The 9,877-nt window shown below is 34.3% G+C and overlaps 1 protein-coding gene across 1 annotated transcript; it reads right to left on the bottom strand.

The window, feature by feature from the left end:
- Window positions 1-7,810: 7,810 nt before the first annotated feature.
- LOC149557551 (early nodulin-like protein 19) lies at window positions 7,811-9,842 on the bottom strand. Its single transcript, XM_089786002.1, has 2 exons — window positions 9,474-9,842; window positions 7,811-8,403 (listed from the first exon to the last, which is right to left on the bottom strand). Exons 1-2 carry the CDS (start codon window positions 9,652-9,654, stop codon window positions 7,964-7,966), a joined length of 621 nt encoding a protein of 206 aa, XP_089642128.1. The 5' UTR covers window positions 9,655-9,842; the 3' UTR covers window positions 7,811-7,963.
- Between the last annotated feature and the right edge of the window lie 35 nt (window positions 9,843-9,877).

Here is a 9,877-nt window from a genome sequence, read left to right as displayed (position 1 = left end):
TCTACTGAGTAAACAGTTCTTACCGAGCTTACTCGATCATCAAAGGAAATGTGGTAGAAACAGTTCTTACCAAGCTCACTCGGTCATCAAAAGAAATGTGGCAAAAATAGTTCTTACTAAGCTCACTTGATCATCAAAGGAAATGTGGCAGAAATAGTTCTTACCGAGCTCACTCGGTCATCAAAGGAAATGTGGTAGAAGTAGTTCCTACCGAGCTCTCATGAAGGAATTCAGTTCTTATTGAGTAAACTCAATAGCCAAAGGATTTTACAAATATTGCAATGTTAATCGAGTCAAAAAGGTTAACTTAGGAAATTTTTGGAAGTAGTATTTACCTAGTAGGGTCGACCAGTAAAGGATTTCATTATTTTATGAAATAACATTTATTTGTTTAGAGTAATATTTGTAGTGACTGATGCATGGTTTATTGGTAAATGTAACATGTAAATGGGCCAACTTGAAAATCTGAATGGTATAATTAAGAGGTCAAGTTGTGAATTCTAAGTGTGTGTCTGGAAGTGGAATTAATGTGATATGAAGATTGATTATTGTGGAAGAGAATTTGAAGGATGATCAGAGATCATTGAGGAGTAGCAAAGCTATATTTGATCAAGGAGGATCTAATGATGCTAAACAGAGACCTATAGTCAAAAAATTCAGTTGCATCTTGTTCACATCAATTCATTGTTTCTTTCTAACCATTGTAGCAATGATTTCAAATTTCTTAACGAAGTTGGTTTAACAGCTATTTTGTAAATCCTCTAACAAGGTGAAAGTTCAATTGAATTATTCTAACAACCTCTAGTAAGGCCACTCCTAACAGGGTGATTAAATCCTCTAATAGGGTCACACCTAATAGTGTGTATTGTAACCTTTAATAGGGTTGGCTCCTAACAGGACTCACTTTAGAAGAGTAAAAAATTGGTGACTAGTTACTTGGTGGCTTTTCTCATATTGAGTTTCCACGTTAAATCTAGTGTCTCTTCTATTCATTTTATGTTTAGTTACATGTATGAATGCTTGAAGATAAGTAATAGTTTAATTTACCAAGTTACAACATTTTTTTACCGAGTATCAGAAGTAACTAGATCTATAAGACATCTAAGGGATCTGTGAATTAATTTTTGTGAGTAATTGATTCAAACCCCCCCCCCCCCCCCCCCTCGCCTCTCAGTTACTCTATATTTAATCCCAACAATGGTATCAAAGCTTTTGGTGCTCACAGGAAAAGATTTCAAGGATCTAAGCTAAAGATCAGGATGTCTTACAAAAGGGAAATTCCAAGACTTAACAGGGACAATTTCTCAGCATGGCAAGGATTGATGAGGCTTCGTCTAGATTCTATTGGTGATATAGGGCTAAAGTATCTCGATGAAAAATATGAAGGACCTTCTGGTACATTATCTATCAATGATATTGTTGAAAAGAAGACTCACAACAACATGATGATAGATATAGAATCTACTCTACGTTATGAAGAATTTGATGACATCAAGGATTACAAAACTACCTTTAAAATGTGGAACAAGCTGAAAGAGATCTGTGGAGGAGATGATAATGTGAGAAGAGCCAAAGCAGAAAGTTTGAGAGGATAATTTGATCAAATGAAGATGAGAGAGGATGAAAACATTGCAAAGTATGTTGAAAGAGTTAAAGGATGTGTTAGTGCAATCAAAGCATCTGGAGGAGATATCAATGATGAGACAATTATAAGTAAAGTTCTTAGAACTCTACTTCCCATTTATGCAATCAGAGTCTCTGCAATTTAAGAAAGAAGATGTGAGACAAATCATAAAATAAATTTAGAGGCCATAGTTGGAAGATTAACTACATTTGAGCTAGACAACTATGACAATTATGTTCCAGCTGCCAAGAACATTGAATCAGCATTTGAAGCCAAGCTTTCACTTAAAGAAAAAGGGAAAAAGATGAAGGATCCACAATTAGATAGTGAAGAAGAATCAGAACAAAGTTTAGACAGTGATCTTGAGGTGGTTGAAGCTCTACTAGCAAGAAAATATTTAAGAGGCAAAGGGAAATACAAAGGTAAGGTTCCTCTAATCTACTTTTCTTGTGAAAAAATTGGACATAATGTTGTTAGGTGCTCAAATAAGTAGAACAAGGATGAAAAGAAAGGTCACAAGTACAATGGCAAGAAAGACTTCAAATCATTCAAGGATAAAGGTAAGAAAACATGTTTCATGGCTAAAGATTCTAATGATTCTGATGATGAAGAAGAAGATGAAATTGTCTACATTGTTGTGAAAGATGAGTTTGATAATGATGAAGAAATGGAACTCATTTCTTATATGAGCAGAAATGATACATGGATCATAGATAGTGGTTGTTCTCATCATATGACTAGTGATAAAATTAAGTTTGAGTACTTTGAAGACTATGATGGTGGTAGTGTAAGATTTGGTAACAATGAATCTTGTTGTATAAGGGAAAAGGAAGAATCTCACTAACTAAAGAACTTTTATGTGATAATGCATAGTGGGTAGAAGAACTAAAGCATAATTTGTTGAGTGTGGCACAACTACTCAATAATGAATTCAAAGTAGAATTTATGCATGGAAAAGAAAGATTGTTGGATGGAAAAATAAAGCTGATTGGATCAAGCACTCAAACAAAAGGTAACTTAATTTATATTGAACTTGGTGAATGTTCATGTTTCATTGCTCAAATTGAAGAAAGTTGGTTATGGCATAGGAGGTTATGTCATGTAAACTTTGACAACTTGATAAAGATCAGTAAATTTAGGAAAGTAAGAGGTATTCCTAACATAAAGAAACTTGAGGTTCGACTATGCAAGAATTGTCAAATTGGTAAAATGGGAAAGACTAGTTTTAAAAGCAAGAACTATCAGACTTAAGAAGTTCTAGAAATTTTGCATATTGATTTGTGTGGACCTATTGGCATTAAAAGGTATACTGGTGAAAAATTATTCATTCTATTTGTTGATGATTATTCAAGAATGATAATTGTCATGTACCTAAGAGAGAAATCAGAAGCATTTGAAAAGTTCAAATGGTATTTGGCCAGAGTACAAAAGGAAACAGGAAAAAGACTGAAATGCTTAAGGTCTGACAGAGGTGGTGAATTCATTTCACATGAGTTCAATAACTTTTGCATTGAAAGAGGAATCAAAAGACAAGTTTCAGCACCTGGAACTCCTGAACAAAATGGAATAGCAGAAAGAAGGAACAAATCTATCATGGATTGTGCAAGAACCTTAATGATTGAGAAAGACATTGCTATCAAATACTGGAAGGAAGCTATCAGCACTGTAGTTCATACCTTTGAACTGAGTATAGCTGAAAAAGGACTCATTCAAAACACCCTATGAGTTGTGGTATGGCTACAAACACAATGTAAGTTATCTAAAAGCATTTGGAAGAAAATGTTACATTTTGAAAGAATCTAGAAAAGGTAAATTTGATGTAACAAGTGATGAAGGAATATTTTTGGGATACTCTTGCAAAAGAAAAGCATATAGATGTTTGAACTTATCTACTCACAAAGTCATGAAAAGTGCACATGTGAAAGTTGATGAGTTTGCAGAAAGAACAGAAGAAGAAAGCAAAAAAGAACCTGAAGATTACAGAAGATTTATTTATATTGAACCTGATACAATGCCAAGTATACCTATTAATCAGAAATCTTCAACTCTAGAGTCTTCATTAACCGAGTCACAAGAAGTTCAAACCGAATCAGTACCTACAGAGTTGCAAGAACCCAAGTTGCAAACAGAAGCTACTGAGTTAGCATCTACCAAGCCCGAGCAACCAGAATTAGAACCAAAAGTTGAGACACAGAAGGACAACAATGCAAGCCATTCAAAAGGAAAGGAGCCTATGTTACCAAGTGTGTCAGAAAGCATCATGCACCAGATCAGATCATTGGAGATAAATCAGAAGGAATAATGACAAGAAGGAAGTTGAAAGGCACTTGTTTACTTGCTGATTTTGACCTTAGAAATGTGAAAGATGCACTAGACAATGAAAGTTGAATTGAAGCTATAAATGAAGAGATAGAACAGATAGAGAAAAACAAAACATTGACTCTTGTACCTAGACCCAAAGACAAAAATGTGATTGGAACAAAGTGAATATTTAGAAACAAACTAAATGAAGATGCTAAGGTATCAAGGAACAAAGCTAGACTGGTATGCAAATGATACTCTCAAGAAGAAGGTGTAAACTATGGAGAGACTTTTTCTCCTATTGCAAGAGTGGAAGGTGTTAGAACCTTACTTGTATATGCTACATTCAAATGATTCAAAGTTTATCAGATGGATGTCAAGTCAGCATTTCTCAATGGCATATTGGATGAAGAGGTGTAAATTGAACAGCCTAAAAGTTTTGTTGATCCAGACAAGAGGGACATGGTCTGTAAATTGCATAAAGCATTATATGGTCTGAAACAAGCCCCTAGAGCATGGTATGAAAGATTGCATAACTATCTTATTCAGATTGATTTTTAAAGAACTAATGACAAAAATAGTTTATACATAAAGGAAGGACCAAATAATAAGATTGTTTTGGCAGAAATATTTGTAGATGATACTTTGTTCACAGGAAATGATGATCTTTGCAAAGAATTTTTAAAACAAATGAACAAAGAATTTGAAATGTCAATGTTTGGTGAAATAAAATTCTTTGTTGGTCTACAAATTCAACAGAGTAAGAATGGCATCTACATCACTCAATCTAAATATATCAAGGAGATACTGAAAAATGTTTGGTATGAAAGATTGCAAACCAATTGGGACTCCTATGTGTACTGGATTAAAACTTATCAAGGATGATGAATCAAAAGAAGTGGATCAGACATTGTATCGATCTATGATTGGAAAGTTGCAATATGTAGTGCACACAAGACTAAATATTGCCCTTGCAGTAGGAATTGTAGCAAGATTCTCAACAAAACCAAAAGAAAATCACATGATGGCAATCAAAAGGATCATGAGATACTTAAAAGGAACTGAAGATTATGGATTATGATATAAACTTGGAGGATATCCAGATTTAAAGGTGTTCACTAATGTAGATTGGGCAGAAAATATTGATGACAGAAAGAATACAAGTGGAGGAGCTTTCTTTCTTAGAAAAAGGTTGGTTTCTTGGACAAGTAAAAAGTAGAATTGTACATCTCAATCCATAGCAGAAGCTGAATATGTTGCAACAACAGTAAATTGCTCAAACATTGTGTGGTTCAAACAATTATTGGAAGGTATGAAGCAAGAAATCAAAGAACCTGTTGTTATGTTTTGTGATGACACAAGTGCAATTAACATCTCCAAGAATCCAGTGATGCATTCAAAAACCAAGCATATTGCCATAACGTATCACTTTGTTAGAGAATTAGTGCAAGAAAAGGAAATAAGATTAGAATATGTACATATAAAGGAACAAATTGCTAAGATATTTACAAAGCCTTTACCTAAGGATGCATTATTTTATCTAAGAGGTCAGTTAGGGGTCATTCCCCTATCTAAAGCTCACTAAAATACAATTCTAGTGATGCATCAACAGGAATAAAATTGAAGATCTATCAGTTGATGCAACAAACCAATGAAGACATTGCATATGAATCAGTACATCAGGTACAATGCTATTCAGTTATTTTGAGTTGTCTTTGGCCTGTGTTGTCAAAGAGGGAGAGTATACTATAATATCTTTTTGAAATTTGTAAAATAATAAGAGTTTGTTATGAAAGAGGGAGTTTGTTGTATTTGAAGAAGAAAGTGAAGTATTCTGTCAGTAAAAGACTTGTTTTCAAATTTCATTCTGCTATGACATGTGTTTCCATTAATGCCAAAGAGGGAGATTATTGGATACAATTGTTCAATTGTGTTTTGTCTTTGATGTCACACAAATGTCATATCAATCATTAGATAGAGTCTACCGAGCTTAGAAGGTCAGCAAGGCAAAGGATAGTGTCTACCAAGCTTAGATGGTCAGCAAGGTAAAAGTACATAATCTATCGAGCCCAGAAGGTTAGTAAAGAAAACTTGTAGTATCTACCAAGTAAACAGTTCTTACCGAGCTCACTCAGTCATCAAAGGAAATGTGGTAGAAATAGTTCTTACCGAGCTCACTCGATCATCAAAGAAAATGTAGCAGAAATAGTTCTTACCGAGCTCACTCAGTCATCAAAGGAAATGTGGTAGAAGCAGTTCTTACTGAGCTCTCATGAAGGAATTCAATTCTTACCAAGTAAACTCAACAACCAAAGGATTTTACAGATATTGCAATGTTAACCGAGTCAAGAAGATTAACTTAGGAAATTTTTGGAAGCAGTATTTACTGAGCAAGGTCGGCCAGTAAAGGATTTCATTGTTTTATGAAATAACATTTATTTATTTAGAGTAATATTTGTAGCCAACTGATGTATGGTTTTTTGGTAAATATAACATGTAAATGGGCCGACTTGAAAATTTGAATGGTATAATTAAGAGGTCAAGTTACGAATTCTAAGTGTGTGTGTGTGTGGAAGTGGAATTAATGTGATATGAAGACTGCTTATTGTGGAAGCAAATTTGAAGGATAATCAGAGATCATTGAGGAGAAACAAAGCTATATTTGATCAAAGAGGATCTAATAATGTTGAACAGAGACCTGTAGTCAGCAAATTCAATTGCATCTTGTTCAGGTCAATTCATTGTTGTTTTCTAACCATTGTAGCAGTGATTTCAAATCTCTTAACAGAGTTGATTTAACAACCATTTTGTAAATCCTCTAACAAGGTGACAGTTCAGTTGAATTTTTCTAAAGACCTCTAGCAAGGCCACTCCTAACAGGGTGATTAAGTCCTCTAACAGAGTCACACCTAACAGTGTGTATTGTAACCTTTAACAGGGTTGGCTTCTAACAGGGCTCACTTCAGAAGAGTGAAAAATTGGTGACTAGTTACTTGGTGGTTTTTCCCATATTGGGTTTCCACGTTAAATCTGGTGTCTCTTGTGTTCATTTTGTTTTTAGTTACATGCATGACTGCTTGAAGATAAGTAATAGTTTAATTTACCGAGTTACAGCATTTGTTTACCGAGTATTAGCAGTAACTAGATCTTTAAGACATCTAAGAGATCTATGGATTAATTTTTGTGAGTAACTGATTCACTCGCCCCCCTCCCTCCCACCCTCCCACCCTCCCACCCTCCCAGTTACTCTATCTTTAATCCCAACAAATTTAACGTAGAAATTCATATATTTAATCTAATTAATTATAGAAAATTAATGCTAAATAAAGTTAAATTTGAGTTATTCACCAACACACAATTATGAACTTCTAAACAAAAATACATTATTTACCTACAATTGATCACATAAGAAATAACCTTACCAAAATAAACTAAGTATATATAGATATCTTTTCTTTTTAATATCTCCAAGTACAATGCTCACACAATAGAGTTAAAATAATAAAATTCCCATCATGTGATCATCTGATAGATTGTGGAAATATAACTATTAAAAGTTATCTAATTATGATTATAATCATTATAATATTAGAAATGCTACTTTGACTACCCTGTATTGATGACAGAAAAAATGTAAAGCACAAAATAAAAAGGCCACCACGTATTTGGCAATCAAAGACATTCTGAACCAGTTAAAACTCGGTATAAAATTCAGCCATGAAAACTCCCGAAGATGTCAAGATGCAAAACAATAGCTAAATTACGTGTTGATCTCTCAAAAATATACACGCTGAAACATTTCATCTTTAGAAAAAACAGACTTTCATAGACCAAAACATAATTTTTTGATGAATGAAGATCATGATTATTCGTATCACAATAGGATGAAAAAAATTTCATCGATCAAAATGTAAATCTTTAATGAATAAGATCATAATTGTTCACATCACAATAAGATTGTCACTGAATTCCTGCCCACCTCATACAAAAATGCCATGAAAAAACTAGTTTTTTGACACAAGATAATGGAGCTAAAAACTAAAGAGAAAACAAGAGGGCACCCAGTACCCAGATGAATGCCATTAGGGCAGAGGCTGCAGATTTAACATGGGCACTGCTTTTAGAGGCAGGTGCATTGGCAGGAGTATGACTGATTGTCTTATTATTACTTGAAGCCACTGAAGGTGAAGGAGATGATGCAGCAGATGTTGGGATCGCTGAAGGTGATGGTGATGGTGCACTTTCAGGAGAAGAAGAAGGAGAAGAGTCCTCTGCTGCCAAAACATTTATTGCTACCTTCTGCCCTGCCTCGCAATGGCCTGTGATTCCACATAGATAGTAAAAGAGCCCTTTTTTGGTTAATGGCAAAGTGTTGTTGCCACCTTCATAAGTAGCAATGGGTGAACTGTTCTTGCAAGAATCATAATCAGTTTTGCTCACTTCAATTACATTGTGCCAGGTCTTGTTGTATAGGAACACTGCACATCAACCAGAAGCAGTCAAAAAGAGTCTAATATGCATATGAAAATAAAAGAGAAGATGAAAAGATTTAGTTTTGAGTCAGATTTCTTTGTAAAGATGAACCAAGTAGCCTAGATCATAAAATCAAGATTATTCTATTGTGGGTAAATCAGTTATCAGATCTGGGTAATGGTAGATTTTGAATCAAAATCATTGATCTATGTTTCATGAATAATAGTTCAAATGAATTCACCTCTTGTGAATATGAATGGCACTTATTGCATTTAGGTGATATTCACAGAGATAAAGCATTGAGCCTTTATAAAATGATATCTGTGCTATTCATACTTGTGAAAGATAGGTTCTTGTGAGCCACGGCATATAAAACACAGATCAATGAATTTGATTTGAAAACTACATTGGTAGCAATACCCTGTGGAAAATATCTCGAACACACCAACTTAGACATTGACAATGCAAACCATCTCAAATAATGTGAAACCCAATCAAGAACATACAGTAGGAAGAGTTTGATTAGATAAACAATAGAAAAATATGAAGAGTGATTCAAAATTAGCATATATGATTCTAAAAAGCTCATCATAAAAAATAGTCAACTATTAGATCCTCTCCTCTAAAGAAAAGAATCATTGCACACCTTGTCTGATAGATCTATGTATTCAAATCCTAATAGTCTAGCTTGACTCATTGAGGAGCATCTAATGGAAAGACTAAGTCCAGTCAAGTAAGCGTGATCTGACATAAATCAAATAAGCAAGTTGATGGCAGTGACTACCCAGCCACGAAAAAATGTTTTTCTATATAAGATTTTAGAACTTTTTAAAAATAAAGTAAATTCTTCCCCTTAATATGAGAAACAATTTTCATGGTTACATAGCCGCTGCCCAAATTGATAGCCTGATACCATAGACGTTTCTAGCTTAAACCATACATGAAAGCGACTTTCTCAGACTTATTTAAGAAACAGTTTGTACTACAACAAGCATCTATGATAGCCTAAAACTAAACAAAAAAAAGTTTATGATAAGACAAAATACATAGTATTTGAAGGTCTGAATAAACGTACACAAAGTGTCCCCCACATAAAATTCATTTGATTCTGCCCAGGTTGTGTAATTCACTGATCCTATTCTCCATCCAACTGCATCTCCCACCTTATGTTCAGTAGCAGAAGTGACACTCGCTGCTGCCATTAAAACCCACACCAACATCACAGCCTTCAAAAGGCTTAATCTACTCCCTACCATGACTGAAAATGTATTAAGGCCTTTCTCAACAGAAAACCCTAATGAGAGAAGAAGGATGTTCCAACGAATATGTACAGATTACCTATAAGTCTAGAGGGTCAAACTATGCATGGAACTTCTCAAAGATTATATGTTGTTGAATCCAAAGAAGAGAGCAAATTATGAGAGAGTAAACAAAGGAGAACTAGTAGTCTGATTGCTTGTTGGTGATTTCAAGGACACT

This window comes from Cupressus sempervirens, chromosome 5 (genome assembly GCF_028749045.1).
Source record: "Cupressus sempervirens isolate cs-2001-9-10 chromosome 5, ASM2874904v1, whole genome shotgun sequence".
Taxonomy (NCBI): Eukaryota; Viridiplantae; Streptophyta; class Pinopsida; order Cupressales; family Cupressaceae; genus Cupressus; species Cupressus sempervirens.
Note: the sequence above shows the minus strand (reverse complement) of the source record. Positions and strands in the feature narration are given on the sequence as shown.

Coding starts and splice junctions, on each gene's coding strand:
- LOC149557551 (XM_089786002.1), bottom strand. CDS start 9,654: ATGGTAGGGAGTAGATTAAGCCTTTTGAAGGCTGTGATGTTGGTGTGG. Junction 8,404..9,473: donor TTATGTGGGGGACACTTTGT/GTACGTTTATTC, acceptor GTTGATGTGCAG/TGTTCCTATACAACAAGACC.